General features: G+C 44.6%; 1 protein-coding gene across 1 annotated transcript in view; it reads right to left on the bottom strand.

The window, feature by feature from the left end:
• LOC142249912 (cytochrome P450 2D14-like) overlaps positions 1-24476 on the bottom strand; it is a 180606-nt gene that overhangs the window by 102959 nt on the left and 53171 nt on the right. Inside the window, exon 4 of the mRNA XM_075321889.1 lies at positions 13597-13754. Coding sequence (XP_075178004.1) covers positions 13597-13754 — 158 coding nt within the window. The remainder of the gene's footprint in view (positions 1-13596; positions 13755-24476) is intronic.

The following is a 24476-nucleotide window of genomic DNA, read 5'->3' as shown; positions in this document are numbered from 1 at the left end:
GGAGACAGTTGCTTCTTGTGGGTGCCTCTAGGTCAATACCCCAGGGGAACCACTTCATCTGCCCCCCAGTAGCTATGCTACTGCCTTCTATATTTTACTTGATATACTGTATGCATATTCCATAGAATATATATCTGTAATATGAACATACCCTGGTCACCTGTTCAACAGTTACAGTATATCATAAAAGTGAGTACACACCTCAAATTTTTGTAAATATTTTATCATAGCTTTTCATGGGACAACACTGAAGATATGACTAGAGTTGAGCGCGGTTCGCGGTTCTCCAGTTCGCGGCTCGAGTGATTTTGGGGGCTGTTCTAGATAGAACTAGAACTCGAGCTTTTTGCTAAAGCTCGATAGTTCTAGATACGTTCGAGAACGGTTCTAGCAGCAAAAAGCAGGGCTTCTTACAGCTACAGTGTGCAGGAGCCATCGCTGGCAGCCTGCCAGAAGCTGGTAACCAAGATAAACATCGGGTATCCAAGCAAAGCGCTTTGGTTAGTAACCCGATGTTTATCCTAGTTACGTGAAGGAAGCCCACACTTCCCGGCTCAGCTCGCTCCGCCCCCTCCTGTACGCGGCATGTACACATACATACACACACACACACACACACACACACACGTCCCCAGCCATGCAGTCCACGACACTGACGTCCTCCTGGCACTCTGCACACATGGTCCCGCTCAGCTTACCTGCGGTGATGAAGTCCCGACCTCAGCGCTGTCACTGTCCTCCATGGCCGCCGCTTGTCACATCACCTTCTCTCGCTTCCGACCCGAGACTGACTAGCGGTGACGTCACGGGACTCTCGCGATACTTGGCTGTGAAGGCGGAGGTCATTGAACTCAGTGACAGGTGCTGTCGGCAGTGCAGGAGATCAGCGCAGGTAATGTACCTCGCTGACAGCAGCACTTGTCATGCCCTGCAGTGACCTGGGCTGACCCATTGATGTTAGCTCAGGTCACTGCACTGCTCTCCCAGCCAATGGGGAACATCCTGCTCTTCATTGACTGGGACAGTGTGGATCGTCATGGCAACCCCTTGGATTACACCAGACCTGGATTTGTTTTTCTTTCTAATAAATTGGTTAAAGAGGGAATGTATTGGGGAGCGTTTTTTCAAATAAAAATGTGTTTGTCGTCTATTTTTTTTTATTACTGACTGGGTTGGCGATGTCGGGTATCTGATAGACGCCTGACCTCACCAACCCCAGGGCTTGATGCCAGGTGACATTACACATCTGGTATTAACCCCATATATTACCCCGTTTGCCACCACACCAGGGCGCGGGATGAGCTGGGGCGAAGCACCAGGATTGGCACATCTAATGGATGCGCCACTTCTGGGGCGGCTGCGGCCTGCTATTTTTAGGCTGGGGAGAGTCCAATAACCATGGACCTCCCTAGTCTGAGAATATCAGACCCCAGCTGTCTGCTTTACCTTGGCTGGTGATCCAATTTTGGGGGGACCCCTACGTGGTTTTTTTTTTTTTTTAATTATTTATTTAATTTAAAATAACAGCGTTGGGTGCCCTCAGTTTTGGATTACCAGCCAAGGTGAGGTTGCCAGCTGTGGTCTGCAGGCTGCAGCTGTCTGCTTTACCCTAGCTGGCTACAAAAATAGGGGCAACCCTACCTCATTTTTTTTTTTCATTTTTTTGGCTAAATACAAAGCTAAGCACCCCTTAGTGCCACATGAAAGGCACCAAAGGGTGCAAAATTACAAAATGCAGGAGAGTGGGACATTATGTGTCTTTCTGCCATTATAATGACAGAAAAGACTGATATGAAGTGCACAAGCACAAAAAAATCACCAGAGCGCTCTACGCTGTGAAAAGCAGTAGAAAATGGCACTGGAGTGAACATGTGACCGCCTCATGTAGGATGAAGCTATGGATCCTGGGTAAATTTATGCATTTACCCTCCTTCAGTTTTTTTTTTGCAGTACACAAAAAAAACGGAAGGCACACGGATGACAAACAGATGACATACGGACCGTCTACGGAACGGAAACGGATGCCACACGGATGCACCCGTGAAAAAAAACGGACTGTTTTTTGCAGACCGCAAAAATGGATTGGTCGTGTTAATGTAGCCTTATTCTGATCTGCCGTTTATAAACAGCAGGCAGAAATAAGTGAATAACGCCCCCCGGCGTCAGAAAATCTCCGGGGTTTCAGGGCTAGCTGAGACCCTGGAGATCATGATTCAGGACGGTTTTTCCGGTCCCCGCTCACGTGATCACAGGTATACACCGTACACCGATGATCACGTTACAGTAAATGACAGCGCCGGTAAAAAATTATTTATCTCCTATCTGGCATGAACAAACATGATAAATCTCCTCCCCGGTCCCCTCCGGTCCCCCGGTGTCGCCAAAGTGCCCCCCCTGATGCCCTCCCAGAAATTCAAGATGGCCGCGCGCACAGCAGCACCCTACTCCTCTGATTTCTGTCGCATGTGCCATGCCATGTGCCATGACACATGCGACAGAAAACTCCTCCCCAGGCCCTGCCAGGTCACCCCCTATAACCCCACCGGTGTTCCCCGGTGTCCCACGGTACCTGTGCAGCGTTGATCCCCCCACGGCCCTCTCCTTCACAATAGACGCTGCCGCATGCACAGAGCGGCTGTCAGCTCAGCTTCCTGTGTTCAGACACAGTGAGTGGTGGTTATGCATCTGTAAGCTAAATGGGCGGCACGGTGGCTCAGTGGTTAGCACTGCAGTCTTGCAGCGCTGAGGTCCTGGGTTCAATTCTCACCAAGGACACCATCTGCAAGGAGTTTGTATGTTCTCCCCGTGTTTGCGTGGGTTTCCACCGGGTACTCCGGTTTCCTCCCACACTCCAAAGACATACAGCGCTATGGAATTAATAACGCTATATAAATGAATAAATTATTATTATTACTGCAATGCCCTGCTCATGAGGTAAGGAACATAATTGATCAGGAGAGCTATATACTACATTTCCAAATGGAGGGATTTGCTTTTATAGTTTCCCTGCTGAACGACTACCAAACATGAGAGTCCGTTATAGGCCACAAGAAAACACATCTAAATAGCGAGCTCTGTTGTTAAGTATTCATTCAGCTGGATAACTGGACTTAAAGGGGTATTCCATCTCCAAGATCCTATCCCCAATATATAGTAGGTGGAATAGCAATAATATCAGCAAATACCAGTATTTGGAAATGTAGAATAGTTCTCCTGATTAGGCATGCCCTTACCTCATGAGCAGGGCATTGCAGCTTTGGTAGCAACCATTACGACATGGACTCTGCTGCTGTGGACCCGGGGAGAGTGAGTGAAGATTCATTGCACCCACACTCCTCACATGAAGGGTTCGCACTGCTAGAAAATGGGGGATACGTTCCCTGAGTGTCTCCCCCCCATATTCTAGACGGTCCAGAGTCGGCGTGGGACCCCTTTATTTTTTTCTTACAATAAATTGGTGAAAGAGGAAATGTTTTGGGGACTGTTTTTTCAAATAAATTTCTTTTGTCGATTTTTTTTTGTTAGTACTGACAGTTTATGATGTTGGGTATCTAATAGACGCCATGACATCACAAACTGCTGGGCTTGATCTCAGGTGACTTTACAGCTAGTATCAACCCGATTTATTACCCCGTTTGCCACTGCACCAGGGCACGGGATGAGCTCGGGTGAAGCGCCAGGATTGGCGCATCTAGTGGATGCGCCACGTCTGGGGTGCCTGCGGCCTGCTATTTTTAGGCTGTGAAGGCCCAATAACTATGGACCTTCCCACCCTGAGAATACCAGACCACAGCTGTCCGCTTTACCTTGGCTGGTGATCCAATTTGGGGGGGACCCTACTTTTATTGTGTAATTATTAATATTTATAAAATAATTATAAAAAAAGAGCCTGGGGGGACCTCCACATTGGATCCCCAACCACGGTAAAGCTGCCAGCTGTGGTTTTCAGGCTACAGCCGTCTGCTTTACCCTAGCTGGCTATCAAAAATGGGGGGACCCAACGTCATTTTTTTTTTAACTATTTTTTAAATAGAAAAAATTAATGGGCTTCCCTGTATTTTGATTGCCAACCAAGGTAACGGAGGCAGATGGGGGTGGCAACCCATAGCTGTCTGCTTTATCTGCGCTGAGAATCAAAAATACCGCGGAGCGCTACGTCATTTTTTTTAAAGATTTATTTTTACAGCACTGTGATGTCCAGCAATCAAAATACAGGGAAGCCCATTTTGTTTTTAGTTACTTAAATAAATAATTAAAAAATATATATATGGGCTCCCGCTGCATTTTTTGTATTGCTAGCTAAGGGTAATCCAAGCAGCTACTGGCTGCTAACCCCCACTGCTTGGTGTTACCTTCACTGGCAATGGAAAATCCAGGGAAGCATTTTTTATTTTTTTTGCCAAACAACTACAAAAAAAGGACGTGAGCTTCGCCATATTTTTGTATGCTAGCCAGGTATAGCAGGCAGGTGCTGGAAGAGTTGGATACAGCGCCAGAAGATGGCGCTTCTATGAAAGTGCCATTTTCTGAGGCGGCTGCAGACTGCAATTCGCAGCAGTGGGGCCCAGAAAGCTCAGGCCAACCTGTGCTGCGGATTCCAATCCCCAGCTGCCTAGTTGTACCTGGCTGGACACAAAAATGGGGCGAAGCCTCGGTCATTTGTTTTATAATTATTTCATGAAATTCATGAAATAATAAAAAAAGGGCTTCCCTTTATTTTTGGTTCCCAGCCGGGTACAAATAGGCAACTGGGGGTTGGGGGCAGCCGTAACTGCCTGCTGTACCTGGCTAGCATACAAAAATATGGCGAAGCCCACATAATTTTTTTCAGGGGGCAAAAAACTTCTGCATACAGTCCTGGATGGAGTATGCTGAGCCTTGTAGTTCTGCAGCTGCTGTCTGTCTGTATGGAGAAGAGCAGACAGCAGCTGCAGAACTACAAGGCTCAGCATACTCCATCCAGGACTGTATGCAGAAGTTTTTTGCCCACCAAAAAAATGACATGGGCTTCGCCATATTTTTGTATGCTAGCCAGGTACAGCAGGCAGCCACGGGCTGCCTCCAACCCCCAGTTGCCTATTTGTACCCGGCTGGGAACCAAAAATATAGGGAAGCCCGTTTTTTTTATTTCACTTATTTCATGAAATATTTAAAAAACAAATGACGTGGGCTTCGCCCCATTTTTGTGTCCAGCCGGGTACAACTAGGCAGCTGGGGATTGGAATCCGCAGCACAGGTTAGCCCGAGGTTTCTGGGCGCCTCTGCTGCGAATTGCAGTCCCAGCCGCTCCAGAAAATGGCGCTTTCATAGAAGCGCCATCATCTGGCGCTGTATCCAACTCTTCCAACAGCCCTGAAGCCGGGTGGCTTGTTGGGTAATAATGAGTTAATACTAACTTTGTTTTGCTAGCTAGTATTAAGCCAGAGATTCTTAATGTCAGGCACGTTTGACCCGGCCATTAAGAATCTCCAATAAAGGGTTAAAAAAAAGACACCACACAGAGAAAAAATACTTTAATAGAAATAAATACACAGACACATTAGAGACTCCATCTTTATTACCCCGTCAGCCCTCCACGATCCATGGTCTTCTGTCTTTCTCGTTCAACAAATGCAGCTCTGCTCCATCACTGCTGCATGGGGGAAGACGCTACTGCTCCCCGTGCAGCCTTCACTCTGTGAAGGCTGCACGGGAAGCAGCGTGCAGCCTTCACTCCGTGAGTGATTAGTGCTGCTGGCTGTCAGCGGTAACGCTGACAGACGCGTTACCATAGCAACGGTGGTCCCGGAGCCGCGCTTAGTGGTGACGTCACCGCTAACTGCGTTGCTATGGCAACGGTGATCTCCGTTAATGACCGGCTGTGTCAGCTGGTCCCTAACGGAACGGGGAGTCGACCGTGTGCTAGAGCATATCACCGGTACACGGCGATACACAAATGTGCACCGTGTACCGGAGAGATGCACTCGCAGGTCCTACATGACGTGTCATAGTCATGTGACCATTCTGTAGCCAATGAGATAATAGCCACGTGACTGGTCACATGGCTATTTTGACGTCACGATAGGTCCTGCATCACTGCTGGCAGTGCTGGTCACCGGATGGAATAGCGGCAGGAGACAGAGTGCAGGAGGGATCGCGGGGACCGGTAAGTGTTATGACAATGTTTATTAACTGTTTGTGTACATTTATCATGCATTTTTATGTGTTTGTGATTGCCTCCCATTATATCCTATAGGTTCGAGTTTGGTTCGTCGAACGTTCGACGAACCGAACTCGAACGAGACCTCTGTTCGGCGAACCGAACTCGAGCCGAACCACAGCCAGTTCGCTCATCTCTAGATATGACATTTTGACACAATGTAAAGAAGTCAGTGTACAGCTGGTAAAACAGTGTAAAATTGGTGTTCCCTCTAAATAGCTCTACACTCCTCCTTTATTAAACAATTTAGCAACAATCACCTACACATGGTTAGAATTTCTAAAACACATTTCCTCAATGAATATGTGATACTCAAAGGTATAAAGGAGCATGATATAACCAGGTGTAGGTCAGGACTAATTCGGGCAAATCGCTATTATTTAACCAACGCCACAAGAGAAAAAAATGATTAAACGCCCATTATATAGAAAATTGCTAATTTTATTGTGTAATACAACAGACAACATGAAGAGGGTGGAGAAAAATAAGGTACAGAAAATTGTTCACCCCAAAAAGGTCACGGACCCCTCCAAATATGATACACATACAACGAGTGACATTGCAATGCAACAGTGAAAACTCATTATACCCACAAGATGTCACTATACACCCATAAAACATTCCCAGAATATGTGACCATTGGAAATAATGTCGGCAAAGTAAAACACCTAATGTATGATAAGCCAGTAGTTGAATAATACTTACACAGGCAAAGGTCAGATGCTGGATGCCAAAAAAAAGGGGGGGGAAGAGAGGAGGGTCCCGCAGACCACCCGACGGCCGTTTCGGCAACACTAGGTTACCTTGGTCAGGGGGCGTGGTTAAGAGGACAAAGGTGGGAGGCTTTTAAATATCAGACAACCGACCGCAGGGCATCACCTCACTGACGTATGCGACCACATGGTGATAGCTCCGCCGCCAAGCCGGCCGCCACGTCACTAGCCACGTGATCCCAGGCACCATGATTCGAGATCACCTGACCGGATTTGACACAGCGTGTTGGCTGGGCGGCGGACAACCACACAGTGCATGTGTACCAGTGTGCACTGCCATTGGATAGAAGGTGTCGGTAACTGGTAGCTAGCTAGATACGCCATGTAGCTGCAATAGCCCAACAGCTATATCACAACCAGACGCTCACAATGGAGCAGTACCCACAGGATCTAGTCCACCCTGTGTATCGGTCACTATTAAAAAGGACATATTTAAGTAAAAAACATTGTAATAAGTATCTATATATATATATAATTGCCTTATTCTGTCTGTCTGTCTTGCTCCAAAATGACATCATTACAGTGACAACCGTCACCACAGCGTGTTTGCTAAAGAGCCTGTGACCAACGGCTCAGCTAAGGCTCCCTGCACACGTAACCAGGGTACACATCGGGTTACTAAGCAAAGCGCTTTGCTTAGTTACCCGATATTTATCCTGGCTACATGGGCAGGGAGCCAGCGCTAAGCGGTGTACGCTGGTAACCAAGGTAAATATCGGGTAAGCAAGCAAAGTGCTTTGCTTAGTTACCCGATATTTATCGTGGCTATGTGTGCAAGGAGCCAGTGCTAAGCGGTGTATGTTGGTAACCAAGGTAAATATCGGGTAACCAAGCAAAGCGCTTTGCTTAGTTACCCGATATTTACCGTGGTTACGTGTGCAAGGAGCTTAACTGAACAGCCTGAACTACGGGCCAACAAGACGACGCCCAACACTTTTCCTTGCACCCACATGGAGCCCCAACTCCCCGGTGAGTGCTGCACCCCCAGGAGCCCACACCGGCAACCCAGCCGTCACATACCCACCACTGGCCTCCGCCCCCCGCACACATTACCCCGCTTGGCAGGCACCCCCCCCCGCACTCCGCATGTATACACTGAACACACACACAAACACACACACACGAATAGTCACCTGTCCCCAGCCATGCAGTCCCCAGCACTGACGTCCTCAGCGCCATGGCCCGGCTCCGTTCCACCCCCCGCACTCCGCCCCCCTCGCATATTACCCCGATCGGCTCCGCCCCCCGCCCTCCTCATATATAAACTGAACAGACACACCCACACACACCTGGATAGTCACCTGTCCCCAGCCATTGGCAAGCAGATGTACCTCATTAAGGCCAGATGGATACACCGTATTCAAAGTGTATATCCATCTGGCCTCTAATTGAGCCAACTTCTTACTCACTTCGCCACCCAAGATCCCAAGATCAATCTGGTCAATCCCTAGAACTCTAAGTAAGGCACTGTTGGAACTATGATGTACAAAAAAATGTACAGGTACATCTGCTTGCCAATTATGGTATATCCTACCTGACCCTGCGTGCTGGTCATTTTATCCATTTTATTTATTTTAGTGTGTGGTCTGTATGTTTTTAACTTTGTTTTTTCATTTTCACTAGAATTAGGCTTGGTTGGAGGCTTGGATCTGAATTTTTCTATCATGTGGACTGGTCATCCTGCAACTTGGTTATTATTCTATCCTGTGCCTACCCCTTGAAGACAGCAAGATCTGGATATCTTTGGAGTTGGATATCTATAATTCCCTAGGTTATTGACACATGTTCTATAACCTCATGCGTGTATAAAAATGTGGGGAATCTATTGTTCAGTTTTCTCTGATATTGGCACTTATATAAGATTATTTATGGGATATCTGTATTTATTTTTCACACATGTAATGAATACTAAATGGTGTATTTAGGTTAGGATATATATATATATGTGTTATATGTAGTGCGATATCTTGACTGTAACTGTATATTCATGCATATAATGCTTAATTTATATTCATTTTTCTTATTCTCTTGCATGTACTTGTTCTTATGGGATATTTAGGTATGATAAGAGAATATAGGATGTGCACCAAATTGTATAGTGGAATATATAAGGACTAATTACTAGTTACCAATTGGACCATATGGTCTGCATGTGTGTCTACATATAATGTGATACTATAGTTGAATATTATATTGTTTGGTGTGGTGGTTTATACACATGCACTTCATGGCCTTTTTATTATATCACACGATTTTGGGCTCTTGTCCTTATATCGACATGGTGCCAGGACGTGTGTTAGAGGTAATATATATTTTCATACTTACTAAAATGTTTTTTAATTAAATATGTCCTTTTTAATATTAGTGACCGATACACAAGGTGGACTACATCCTGTGGGTGCTGCTCCATTGTGAGCATCTGGTTGTGATATAGCTGTTGGGCTATTGCAGCTACACGGCGTATCTAGCTACCAGTTACCGGCACCTTCTATCCAATGGCAGTTGACACTGGTACACATGCGCTGTGTGGTTGTCCATCGCCCGGCTGTCATGCTGTATCAAATCCAGTCAGGTGATCTCGGGTCATGGTGCCTGGGATCACGTGGCTGGTGACGCGGCGGCCGGCTTGGTGGTGGAGCTATCACCATGTGGTCGCATGCATCAGTGAGGTGATGCCCTGTGGTTGGTTGTCTGATATTTAAAAGCCTCACCTTTGCCCTCTTAACCACGCCCCCTGACAAAGGTAACCTAGTGTTGCCGAAATGGCCGTCGGGTGGTCTGCGGGACCCTCCTCTCTTTCCCCCCCCCTTTTCTTGGCACCCAGCAACTGACCTTTGCCTATGTAAGTATTAATCAACAACTGGCTTATCATACATTAGGCGGTTTACTTTGCCGACATTATTTCCAATGGTCACATGTTCTGGAAATGCTTTATGGGTGTATAGTGACATCTAGTGGGCATAATGAGTTTTCACTGTTACATTGCAATCTCAGTCATTGTATGTGTATCATATTTGGAGGGGTCCGTGAATTTTTGGGGTTAACAATTCTCTTTACCTTATTTTTCTCCACCTTCTTCATGTTGTATTACACAAAAAATATATAATGGGCATTTGATCGTTTTTTCTCTTGTAGTACTCATCCTTTATTGTCTAAATAAAAGTTAGTACACCCCTAAGCAAAAATGGCCAAATTGTGCATAAAGTGTCAATATATTGTGTTTCCACTATTATTTTGAAGCAATTCCTTACCTCTCTTGGGAGTTCACTAGAGCTTCACAGGAGCCACTGGAATTCTCTTCCACTCCTCTGACCACATAATAGAGCTGGTGGATGTTACAGACCTTGCGCTCGTCCACCTTCCTTGATGCCCCACAGATGCTCAATATGGTTTAATTCTGGAGACCTACCTTGCCAGTCCATCACCTTTACCCTTTAGCTTCTTTAGCAAGGTAGTAATCGTCTTGGAAGTGTGTTGGTGTCATTATCATGTTGGAATACTGCCCTGTGGCCCAGTTTCCAAAGAGAGGGGATCATGTTCTGCTTCAGCATGTCACAGAACATGTTGGCATTAGTGATGAGCGAGTATGCTTGTTACTACTCGGTACTCGCACGAGTATCACTGTACTCGGGCTACTCGGCGGGGACCGAGTAATCTCGCAATACTCGTGCTGTACTCGTGGTCTTCATGTTGGCGCTCTTTTTAGAGCCAGCCCTTATGCAGGGATTGGCTGGCAGACCACTGCAATGCCACAGCCCTGTTGTGGAATTGCAGTGATTGGCCGGCCCTCACAGCATGACCGTGCCTTTAGCCCGACACTTCCCCGCTCGGCTACGGCCCCTCCCGCACTCCACTCCGCGTGTATATATATATGCACGCTTACACACACACGCACGTTTTTTTTTTTAATTTACAGTTTTATGGTTTCTACATGCTGCCGGTGGTCATTTCAGAATAATACTCGGGTCCCCCATAGGATAACATTGGGCTCGGTGCTCGGGCCGAGTACACGAGTATCTTGGGATGCTCGGCCCGAGCCTCGAGCACCCGAGCTTTTTAGTACTCGCTCATCACTAGTTGGCATTCATAGTTACCTCAATGAACTGTAGTTACCCACAGCCGCGGTTGCACTCATGAAGCACCCAATCCATGACACTCCCACCACCATGGCTGACTGTAGGCAAGACACACTTGTCTTTGTACTGCTCCCCTGGTTGCCGCCACATAAGTTTGACACCATCTGAATCAAATTAATTTATGTATTAACTTAGTCTGCTTGTCTTCAAACTGTTTGTGAGCTTTCTTGTGCATAATCTTTAGATGATGCTTCCTTCTGGAATGACAGCATGACCAATTTGATGCAGTGTGCAGCGTGTGGTTTGAGCACTGACAGGCTGATCCCCCACCCCTTTAACCTCTGCAGCAATGCTGGCAGCACTCATAAGTCTATTTTGAAAAGACAACCTCTGTATATGACGCTGAACACGTGCACTCAGTTTCCTTGATCGACCATGGCAAGGCCTGTTCTGAGTGGAACATGTCTTGGCCAACATGGTGCAGATCAGTGTCAGGGTGTTGGCAATCTCCTCATCATCACCTTGGTCAGATCCCCAGAGAGTTCTTTGCAATGAGGTACCATGTTGAACTTCTATTGACCTGTATAAGAGTGTATGTGAGTAATAACACCAAATTTAAGACACCTGCTCCCCATGAACACCTTGAGACCTTGTAACACTTTTGAGTCACATGACATCAGTGAGGGGTGTACTGACTTTCGTTGCCAGCGGTTTAGACATTAATGACTGTATATCGAATTTTTTAGAGGGCACACTGAATATACATGCTGTACAATGACAACTTTACATTGTATCAAAGTGTCATATCTTCAGTGTTGTCCCATGAAAAGATATAATTAAATATTTACAAAATTTGAGGGGTGTACTCACTTTTGTGATATACTGTAGGTTCAGAAATATTTAGAAAGTGACACAAGCTTTCACATTTTAGCTGTTTAACAAAACATATTCAAGATACAGTTATATAATCAATATGGGCTTAAAATACAGACTCTCAGCTTTAGTTTGACTGTTTTCACATCCTAATTGAAGTAACGGTTTAGGAATAGCAGCTCTTTAATATGTAGCTGCGTCTTTTTCAAGGGACTAAAAGTAATTGGACAATTATCACAAAAGCTCTTTAATGTCTGCATGGGCTCCTAATTCCTCATTAATTAACCAGGTAAAACATCTGGAGCTGATTCCAGGTGTGGCATTTGAATTTGGAATCTGTTGCTTAGTACCCAGAAGATGCAGTCAAAGGAGCTATCAATGGAAGGAAAACAGTCCACTAGTATGCAAAAAAAAAGAAATCCATCAGAGAAATAGCAGAAATCTTATGAGTGGGAAAATCAACAGTTTGCTACATTCTGCCCTGGTGAGCTTGGGAACTCAAAAAGGCCTGGACGCCCATGGAAGTAGATTATCACAAAATCTTTTCCATGGTGAAGAAAAACCCCTTCACAACATCCACCCAAGGGAAAACACTCTCCAGGAAGTAGGTGTTCCAGTATCTAAGTCTACCATAAAGAGAAGACTTCATGAGAGCAAATATAGAGGGTTCACCACAAGGTGCAAACCATTTATCAGCCTTAAATATAAAAAGGCAGATTAGACTATGCCAAAAAGACATCTAAAGAAGCCAGCAAAGCTCTGGAAAAGCATTGTATGGACAGAAAAAAATAAGATCAACCTGTACTAGAATAATGGGAAGAAGAAAGTATGGAGAAGGCTTGATCCTAAGGCTGGTGAAGGTCCTAAGATCCTAAGGCTGGTGTGTTTGCATGGCCATGCTTGGCTTCCAATGACATTGGATTACTATTCTTCATTGATTATGTGCCTAAAGACAGGAACAGCCAGACAAATTCTGAAGTGTAAAGGGCTATATTTTCTTCACAGATTCAAACAAAGCAGCATAGGTTGATTGGAAGGAGTTTTACAGTACAGATGGACAATGACCCCAAAAATACTAACAAAGCAACCAAGGAGTTTTTCGAGGCACAGAAGTGGAATATTACGCAATGGTCGAGTCGATCACCAGATCTGAACCCCATCAAGCTGCATTTCATATGCTTAAGACAAAACTTATGGCAGAAAGGCTCAGAAACAAGCAACAACTGAAGTCATCTGCAGTAAAGGCCGGCAAAGCATCATAAAGGAGTAAACCCAACGTTTAGTAACGTCCATGGCTTCCATACTTTAGTCAGTCAATGCGTGCAAAGGATTCTTTACAGATTATTAAAAATAAACATTTTCATTATGGTAAAGTAAATCTGTTAAATACATTTTAAGCCCCTGAGATAAGAAGGCTTTGTAGAAAAATGGTTGCAGTTCCTAAACATTTCACAGGATATTTTTGTTCAACCTTATTAATTAAACCTAAATGTCCACACTTCAATTGCATCTCAATTGTTTCATTTTAAATAAAAAATAGTGGCATGCAGAGCCCAAATCACAAAGATTATATCACTGTCCAAATATTTCTGGACCTAACTGTACATGATCATTTAATTATTTACAGGAAATAGGTATTAGTGCATATACTGTAGATTTATAGTTTTTAAAATACCTGAGCTAAGAGTCCAGATTGGGCCTTTATGGATGCATTAAAGAGACGTAAAAGTCGCTGAAATTTTTCATTACTGTACTCAAACCGATCTCCAAATGCAATTGAACAGATCACGTTGCTTACAGCGTTGTTTATGAGGAAAATTGGATCAAATTGATCTGTAAATAACAAAATGATAAAGATTTATTATGTGAATGTGCATACTCAAGGTTAGATGTGAATTGATAATTATTTGTCTACTGTTATTCACCTGCCCCACAATTGCTGGGACTGACTCCCTTTACCTATTGTCAACTCCATTGCAGCGGTCCTCCACATCAGGTTCCTCAGATAACCCAGCAAACATCTCTTGACATCATCACCTTCAGACATGTTATGACCTTCAGACAGGTCCTCTTTGGGAAAGGTCAGATGTTTGGGTGTTAAGTAGCACTTTTTCAGTTTCTTGAAGTTTGCCAGATTTTGACTACTTCATTTGGCTCAACATCAGCCTGGTGCCTATGATCTTCTCAGTTACTCCTGATTTCATTCTATAGTAAGGATTATTTCCAAGCTCAGTTCAGTGTGCTAGAAGTTGTCACACAAGTTATCCCTAGCAACTCCTCACAAGTGTTCTCAGTCATGTTCACAAGTGTCATCTGCCATCAAGCTAACACATCTCTTAAAGTTTGTCGCAGTTTGCCTATACTTCATTGTACTTCTGTAGCTAACCATGTGCTTGCTACAAATTCCAGTGTTTTTCATTGATGCCATTAACTATTGCTTTGCTTAAAAAAACAGACTACATTTACTTCTCTGTTACATCTTTGCTATTGACCACTGCAATGCTGGAAGATATCAGAATGCATTTATTTCTCTGATACATTGCTGATGCTAAACATTGTCCTTCTGGATGATACCTGTGATAGACTGCTTCCATGTCAGAAGATGCTAGTATCATAGTTTTTAAGGTTGAAGGTAGACCTTAGTTAACCCTAATACTTGCACATTAGTAGAAAAATTCCTTCCTGAATCTACATATGGCTATTGTTTTAGTTTACTGGATAAAAATTAATATACAGCTACCATTCCTTTGTATATCCACACACCTGGCTCTGTTCCATCTGAGCTACCTTCATCTATGGTCCACCTCTTTGACTGCCCTCCTGCATATTTTGCTGTCCTGGTCTTCACTGATCCACATGTTGTCCTTCAAGATCTGCTTTTTTGCACCAATGCCACTAGTCCAAGCTGCTCATCTAGTTTTACAGCTTAAAGAATTTACCTGCAGGTGAGTCCATAACACCTAAAGTACTGGAAATGATTGGTTTGGTGATTTCCTTAATAACTTTTCTTTCCCAGAAGATAAAGGAGGGATGCCAGTAGATGCAGATTTGGTGAAGAAATGTCTGCAACCAAATACTGAATGCCTGCACATAGGATAATCCGGTCATTCAGTTCAATGACTTCACCTGAGGTCACAGCTTGGGTTCCCATGGTACCCCAGCTATAACTTCAGGTGAACTGACCTGAGGTGTACTCACTGAACTCAGTGACATCACCTCAGGTGAAGTCATTGAACTCAATGCCAGTTTACCAGTTTAGAAGATGTAAGAACATTAAGTATTGGTTGCAGACATTTCTGCACCAAATCTGCATCTCCTGGCAAAAAAACACACTGCAACTGCATCAAAACGCATGTGGTTTCAGTGCATTTTTTTGCCAGGAGATGCAGATTTAGTGCAGAAATGTCAGCAACCAAATGATAAACATGTTAACATAGCTGAATCTGGTAAATCGGCATTAAGCTCAATGACTTCACCTGAGGTAAGGTCACTGAGTTCAATGAGTTCATCTCAAATCAGTTCACCTGAGGTCACAGCTGGAGTACCTGGTAGCCGCTAGTCTATGTTGAAATTATGTTGTTTCCGTTTCTGGATTATGGCCCCAGTGCTCACTGGAACCTTCTGTAGTTTAGAAATTCTTTTGTAACCAATGCCATCAGTATGTTTTGCAACAATTAGGTTGCAAAGATATTGAAATAGCTCACTGGTTTTATCCATCATGAGATGTCTCTTGTGTCACACCTTGTTTATCAAACATCTTTCTATAAAACAGATAAACAAGCTGATAATATTTTTCACTTTTTCAAGTAGCAATATTGCTTTTTAATTAATGATAGATTTTAGCTGGTGTCATGACTTTCTATGACTTTTTGCGCTGCTCTTTTTTCATGTGTTCAATGCTTTTTGCCTGTGCCATTTCTAATTATTACTCAGAACTTAATTAATGGACATCTATGGTTTGATTGTTTGTCTGTGTGGATTTGCTGGATTGATACTAACATCTGAGGAGAAATTCATGCCAATAGCACCTTTAGAAATATGTTTACTTAGAAAACTAATAACAAGCTGAATACTTATTTCACCTGCTGCATGGCTATCAAGTCCAGCTGAGGAATGGGAAAGAATTAATGGATATAAGTACATCCATAATGCATGATCCAGTCAGACTTAACCCCTTCACGACCAAGGATGTGCTAGTACGTCCTAAATCATGAGGAGGTGATCACTGCTGAATGCTGCGGTGATCCAGCGGCGATCCCTGCACATGTCTGATAATTTGTACAGCAGACATTTGTGCCTCGATCCACCCGTGCATGTTAACCCCTTAGATCAGTGCTGTCAAAATGTGACAATTTAAAGCACCGCAGCGGGTAACATACAGTTACCCATCGCTATCGAAAACCCTGTGACGTGATCATGGGGAGCCAATTGTTGCCATGGTAGCACAGGGTCATGTTCATGTGATGACTCCTGTCGCTATCATGACTCGGTGGTGGCAGAGTGCTGCCTGTAACAGATGATCATTTTTCCTGGTGTGAGCTGTGCATCTCTGATCAAGAGGAATGAATGAGCAATCAGACTGCTGATCCTTAAAGTTCCCTTGGGGCACTAGTAAAATAAAAAAAAGGAAAAAATATAGTTTAAGAATTAAAAAAGATTTAAAAAAACAAATAGTTCAATTCACCACCCATTTGCACTATTGCAAATTAAAGGGTTAAAAAAAATTAAAAATATACACACATTTGGTATCGCTGAGTTCAGAAATGCCCGATCTATCCAAATATAAAATCAAATAATCTGATCAGTAAATGGCAGAGCGGCAAAACAAAATCCCAAACGCGAAAAATACATTTTTTGGTCGCAGCAAATTTTGAGCAAAATGCAATAACAGGCAATCAAAATGTAGCATCTGCGCAAAAATGGTACCGTTAAAAGCATCAGCTCAAGATGCAAAAAATTAGCCATCACTGAGCCCCAGATTCGAAAAAATTGAAACACTACGGGTCACAGAAAATGGCGCAAAAAGTGCGGCTACTTCTTTTGGACAAGCTTCTGAATTTTTTTAACCCCTTAAATAAAAGTAATTCTATACATGTTTGGTGTCAATGAACTCGTAGTGACCTGGGGAATCATACTAACACATCAGTTTCACCATATAGTGAACACAGTGAATAAAATATCCACAAAACAATCATGCAATCGCACTTTTTTTGCACTTTTTCCGCACTTGGAATATTTTTGCCGTTTTTCTTTACACTATATGGTAAAACCTATGATTTCATTTAAAAGTACAACTCTTCCCGCAAAAAAGAAGCCCTCATATGGCAAGATTGACGGAAAAATAAACAAGTTACGGCTCTTGGAAGAAGGGGAGCAAAACCCCGCCCCCCAAAAAAAGAAAATCTTCCGGGGATGAAGGGGTTAAAAACTACATTTTTGCCTCCTGATCCTGAGTGTCAATCGACTGGACCAACATGCAGAACAAAAATTCACTACTTATTCTGTCAGTCTTCCTGATTATGGGAATGCCTTTAATTATCAACTGTCTAACTCTATTTGCGCATGCAGACAGATAACTGTCAATCCAGGGCAGCGGGTGGGGACCACCTGTCCGACGAGTCTATAGCGTGAGTCGGTCCACAGTGGCTATCACAAATATCTTTTTCTCTGAAACATTGCAGAAATTTTTTTTTTTGCTTTACGTTGTTCACTGTACAGTTTAAAATTGTTATTTTTTCATAGATCAAAGATATATACCGGAGCAGCAATACTATATATGTTTTTTTTAACATATTTAATCTTTAGTGGAAAAGGAAAGGTGATTGAAATTTTTATCATTTTTTAACTTTTTAAATATTTTTTTTAACTTTTTTTATTCTTTAAAATCAAAAAACAAACCCAAAAACCTGCAATTACTGCTGGAAGACCTTTTTGGTAGAAGTGTATGTCAATAAATTAGAATATCATAAAAAGTTAATTTATTTCAGTAATTCAATACAAAAAGGGAAACATATATATTATACAGTCATTACACACAGTGATCTATTTCATGTGTTTATTTCTGTTAATGTTGATGATTATGGCTTACAGCCAATGAACACCCAAAAGTCACCTACAGAAAGAAATACAGGAAAGGCTAATCTGCCTCGGAGCAGTCCCCCAAATATATAGATAGCCCCACACATATAAAGATTACGGTAATGTAGGAAAACACAATACGCAGGTAGAGAACAGATTCAGCAAAGATGACGCCCAAACTATCTATATAAGAAAGAACAGAAAAGAGCACTGTCTGCAGCTGTGGAAAAAAACTAGAAAATACCAACACGCCTGATATGAAAAAATACTGAGTCCACACGGACTCTGCCCCACTATATCAGTACTCTGGTGTTACTGGGATCCAAGCAAAACATTAATATAGATGAGGGACTGAAATTAGTACCAAGCATGACAAACAAAATCTACTGCAGAAAATAAAGCAAGGCACACAGACATTCCCAGCAGGGAATGATCCAACTCCACCTAGAACTCCACACAGGCAAAATCAGGAAATAGGCCTTAGTATATAAACAGAAAAAACAGCAAAATAGTCAAAACCACAAACAGGGGTACAAAGACCACACTTATCTGAAAGGAGTTTTAGTAGACACAGAAGGAAGGGCTGGCTTCAGAATGTCCTTAGCACACAGGAGATAAAATTGAGAACCGGCAAGGAACAAAGGAACACTACTCAGTTATATAGGTCCAATCAGAACCCCCTGATTGCCAATCATCCTCAGCGATCTGGTCTCCATTCAGCAAGCCAACTTCACTACCAGCACTGACCACAAGAGGAATCCAAACCAAATGTATTCACAACACAATCCTGTCAGGGCTGCAATTATCCCTGTTGCTTGTGCACCTTTTTCTACTACACTTTTTCTTTCCACTCAACTTTCCATTAACATGCTTGGATACAGCATTCTGTGAACAGAGAGCTTCTTTAATATTGACCTTTTGTCGCTTACCCTCCCTGTGGAGTGTGTCAATGACTTCCTCCTTTACATCTGTCAAGTCATCAGTCTTCCCCATGATTGTGTAGCCTACTGAGCCAGACTAAGGGACCATTTTAAACGCTTAGGAAGCCTTTGCAGGTGTTTTGTGATAATTATTCTAATTTTCTGAGATAATGACTTTTGAGTTTTCATTGGCTGTAAGCCTTTCCAAAGACAATACTAAGGACCAGGGGGCATACACTGCGAGTTGAAGAAAAGCGATTCTGGCAGTCAAATAGGAAAGGGTTCTTTACAGTTAGAGCAGTCAGACTGTGGCATGCCCTACCACAAGAGGTAGTAATGGCAGATACTATAACAGCTTTTAAAAAAGGGCTGGATGATTTCTTTAGTACATATAACATTGTTGGTTATAAATGACAGTGACAAAATGTAGAATTGCTGGAGGAAGGGTCAACTAGAATGACGTAGGTCTTTTTCAACCTATGTAACTATGTAACTATATCTTTAGACGCACAATGGACAGAGATTTCATTAAATTACATCCACTTTGCTTGATTATTTAGTCCGTGTTCACATGTAGCATAAATGCTGTGTTTTTTCTGATGATTTTTTGCACAGAAGTTCTGCTCTTTAACTGATAAATCAAAGTTAATGTGATTTAATGAAAACTTCACCCACTATGCGTCTTAAGATGCCGCTGAACTGTGCAGTATTGGTGCTTTGTTTTCCTCTAGAGACTTCAATGTGGAGTGAAAAAAGCATATAAAAAGACTGCAGTTACTTTTTTAAGTGCAGAATCGAAGTTTTTCTATACTATAAAAACCACATTAAAAATACGGCTTCTGGGTCAAAAATCAATCAAATAAGGGGGAAAGAGGTATCTGCTGAATGCTTCTCACTGCCACCACCCCTCTGATATCTTCTACCAGAAATTTTAAATGGTGTGGCTTGGAGTGTGGCTATGGGCGTGACCAAGATTTGCCACCCCGCGCTGAGCCCGACATATAACTTATCCCTCTTTCTGTCCTTCAACTGTTGGGAAGTATACCATGGATTACCATAGTAGCCTTGGCCTACATCCTGTTGGAATATTGGTAGTTCTGTGAAGCTCAGGCCTAGACCAACGTTCATAGAGGACAGCAATTTTCACTTATACTTCAATACCATTGCAGCAGATAGTTTATGTGATCAGATTTTTAGCAGGCTCAAATCTCTAAAAGGAGCTAAAAATATACATAAAAAAATCTAAAAGAATAAAAAATATTGAACTTTGAATCACCCTCATTATCTTCTATTAATGGTATCTGATGCACATATGTCATAGGGATAGGTCACTTAGTGCTTCACTATAGACATATCTGTCTTGCTGATCATGACATGGTACAATTTCTGCACCTGAGTGATCAGCTGCTGGAGCCCGACTGTTAGGCCACTTACATCCGTGTAAATAAATGCACATGTTGCATGGTCCATTTTGGACATGCATCCTTGCATCCATGTGACATCTGCGTGCAATCTGGATGTCCATGTTACACGTCTGGGTGACACCCATGTGTCTGGTATCGGAAAAAAGCAAGATACTGAAATTATTTTTTTTTTATGTGCAAAAGATGTACAAGGCCAGAAAAATGCTAGATAAAAGATAGATAGATAGATAAACAGAGAGAAAGATAATAGATAGATACTTAATAGATAGATAGATACATAGAGAGATAGTTAGATAACTTGTACAGCTAATTAGCAGAGTTAATAAATAATTTAAGAAAAAAAATGACTTTGGGCTCCCCCTAGTTTTCATAATCAGCAGCTGTAGGCTGGAAGCCTCAGCTGTCAGCCGTACCTTTGCTGGTTTTGAAAAATAGAGGGTATCCCAAGCAAAAAAAAAATAATTTAAAAAAAACAGTGTAGGTTCCCCTTCCCCATTTTTTCAAAACCAACAAAGGCACAGCAGACAACCTGAAGCTGATATTATTAGGTTGGGAAGGGCCATGGTTATTTGGCCCTTCGTAGCCTAAAAATAGCAGCCGGCAGTCACCCCAGATTTGGTGAACCATTAGATGCGCCAAATCTGGTGCTGTACTCTGCTCTTCCCATTGCCAAGGTGTGGTGGCAAACAAGGTAATATATGGAGTTGCATAAAGCCCTGGTGTCATGATTCTTACCTACGGTGCTTTGCTCATCAGCAGAGCCAATGCTCTGTTTTGTATTGTGCCGGTTGACGGGTTGTTTCTGGTCTTGAGTACTGCGCTGGTGTTGGGAGGAGCATGTCTCCAGGCGCCTTGTTCAGGGTGATTGCTCTGCCTCATAATGGAGCGATCCCACCTGGAACACTGCCAGTCGTAGTTCCTGCTCTGCAGTAAGTGCTCTGGTTTCTGTAAGTGCTCGTTCTAATTTTGTCTTTCCTCCCCGGACCCTAGTGACCCTTCTCCTCCTGCTCCTCTGACTCTGACGTTTTCCCTAGGCTTCTGACCTCCAGCACATTCCCTGACCTTAGCTCCACTTTCTCCCTGTGTTCCTAACAGGACTTCTGACTTCTGACTTTCGACTTGTTCCCTGACCTCGGCTCCGCTTTCTACCGGTGTACCTGACGTGACTTCTTGGCCTCTGACCTCTGGCTCGTACCCTGACCTCGGTTCCCCTTTCTCCCCATGTATCTTATGTTACTTCCTGGCTTCTGACCTCTGGATTGTTTGACTACCCCTTTCACTAGTTGCACCTAGTAACACCTAGTGGTTGATCATCACATTACAACTGGCCCATATTTTTTTCTCTCACCTATGGATCCAATGCACTCGCTTTGCGAGCAGGTGAGAATCCGGAATCAGCTTCTGCAGGACCTTGCAGTTGAGCACCAGAATCTGGTCACCTCTCAGACTCAGTTACAGAGGCAGCTGTCCATCGCTTTAGGGACTTCTCAGAACCCCTTATTGCTGGCAACGGGTGGGTCGTTGACCTTACTGATGTGTGAATAAGTGTCCCTGAACCCGTGGTAATGCTTCCAGATAAGGTTTCTGGGAAAAAAAAACAGTTTAGGACATTCAGGGAGAGTTGTAAGTTACTCTTTACCTTAAGACCCCGATCATCTGGGAATGAGAGTCAACGGGTGGGAATTATTATGTTCCTGTTTAGGGGGGGTCCTCATACGTGGGCTTTTCTCTGCCTTCATTAGCCCTAGAACGGTCTTCGGTGGACAGGTTTTTTGATGCGTTAGGGTTAATTTATGATGTACCTGACCGAGTCCAGGTAGCAGAGAACAAGATCAGACCACACTGTTGAACAGCATAGTTCTGAGTTCAGACAGTGGTCGTCCAAAGTCCAATGGAATAATGCCGCCCTCCGCTGTCAATTTATGAGAGGTCTGTCGGATACCCGAAAGGACGCTCTGGCTCTCCACCCTGCTCCTTGCTCTATTCATATGGACTGTAGGCTGTGAGAGAGACGTGATCCAGCAGGAGACTCCTTTCTTTTCCCTAGCGTAAGACTCCCACCTGTCTAGAGCCCATGGAAGTCGGTGCTGCTAGTTCTAGAGAAAGGAAGAGGGGACGACGTCGTGACCTCAGACTGTTTCTGCTGCGGTCATGTGGGTCACTGGAGGAAGGACTGTCTGGCATGCCCACCTGAAAGTAAACCGTCGGGAGACACATAAGTCTGGGTGATTCTTGAGGAGGTCACCGAGACTTTCTGGCAACCTTTATCTCCTCCAGTGAAGTTTTGATTAATGTTGAACTGCTTTTAAAGGATCAATTGGTGTCTACATTCGCCTTCATTGACTGTGGATACACTAAAAATTTTAGTGATTCTGGACTGGTTCAGAGATTAGAAATAAGGGACAGTGAGGCTGAAAAGACCTATCCAGATTATCGCTATTGACAAAACTCCGTTACCACAAAATTTGGTCCAGTTGGTTATGTGACGCCCTGGACTAGCCAGGTAGTCACAGACATAACACCACACACACCCCTTCCCCTAGATAGTCACACCAGTCAAACAAAAACCCTTGTTGCCTCCCTGCAGGGTCTGATGTCCACACCAGGTGGGGCGGAGCCAGGCGGTTGGCCCCACCCACCGAGGAGTTCACAGGTCTGGAGGCGGGAAAAGTGACAGATTTGTGTAGACAGTGGAAGTGAGAGGTCAGAAACTGTCGGTGTCTGGGTAGGGGCCCAGACACAAACAGCAAGGTTGGCAGACGGTGGTGGCCGTCTGCAGGAGTTAGTGGATCTTTGCAGAAACGTAGGACCGGGGTCGGGCGGCGGCCCGCCAGTACCGAACCGGTGAGCGGAGTGAAGCTAAGCATAACAAGGCAGGGCCATCGGACCCCCGACTAGGCTTGGAGCCGCCGACAACGGTCAAATCCGAGTGTGACCGGAACCCCAGGGGTTTCCCAACAACCAAGACCCGACAGAAGGCAACAGTCCACACCGTGAGGATATACAGCCACCGCCATAGGCTAGAGATCCAAGGGCCAGCGCCTGAGGGCAAAACGGGCTCCTTTGGTACCTATACACCGGGGAGCGGACTACTGGTGGGCAACCACAGGTGTCAGAACATTCTAACAAGGTGCAGGGAAAGACAGCCACCATCAGCCATCCGGGAAGAGCACAAACACTGCAGCCAGCTGCGGGACCCGTCCATCCAGCCGTTTGGTTTACCAGAGACTCTGTCATTGACTGCCTGAGTGAGTACACCAGTGCCATCCGGCACCGCGCCGCACTGCCCCTGCAACCCTGCACCCCAGCCATCCTGCCTCCCCCTTACACCACCGGGCCCCGGGATCACCAACCCCTACCCACGGAGGGGACAACATCCTAGCTGCTCCCTACCATCGCTCCTGGGATCCCCGTCACCAGCAGCGGTGGTGCCCTTTATCACCACGACCCGTGGGTGGCGTCACTAACTATCTCCCAAAACAAACCACCCCCTTTTCACTCATGGACGAGGAGCGCTGCTCGAGTCCCCGGGTCCGGCCCACCGCTCGAGCCACTGAGCAGCAGCAGAAGCCCCGGACCCGAGCGTGGCGAGCGCGTCCCCTCCACCTGCGACAACTTGGTGTCACGGACAGAATAGAACCGATCTACCTACCGGTAGAAGTGCGCCTTGCAGTCCCCGCCGGCGGTGTCCGACCGAAAAATTTGAAGTGCCGCCATTTTTGGCGCGAAGATTTCCCGCTCGAGCGTCTTCCCCGAGCAGGGAAGGCGCGAAAGTGAAGCCCCGCCGCCAAAGAGGAAGTGCTAGAAAGAACCAAGGGGGGGGCGGGTGAAGGCCTGCCTCATGTAACCGAGGGCATAAGAAGCGGGGACGCCAGGACCCTGAAACACATCCGGTTCCTGGAAGCACCAGCGCTAACATGTCCGTCCCGTCCGGCAAGGCTGGGATTCCGGAGCCCACGCCAGGAACAGCGGCGTGGGTGGAGGCCCGGACCGCGCGAATGTGCTGCCGCCTGCAGGCCCAAGTCCGATTCCTAATGGAGCGGTGGGTGGCCAAAATGGAGGAAGTAGCGGCGGCCGTGCGGAGACACAAGGTGGAGACAGTGTTGGAGGACCGGGTAAGCGACCCACTCCCC

Source organism: Anomaloglossus baeobatrachus, chromosome 8, assembly GCF_048569485.1.
Source record: "Anomaloglossus baeobatrachus isolate aAnoBae1 chromosome 8, aAnoBae1.hap1, whole genome shotgun sequence".
In the NCBI taxonomy this organism is placed as follows: domain Eukaryota; kingdom Metazoa; phylum Chordata; class Amphibia; order Anura; family Aromobatidae; genus Anomaloglossus; species Anomaloglossus baeobatrachus.
Note: the sequence above shows the minus strand (reverse complement) of the source record. Positions and strands in the feature narration are given on the sequence as shown.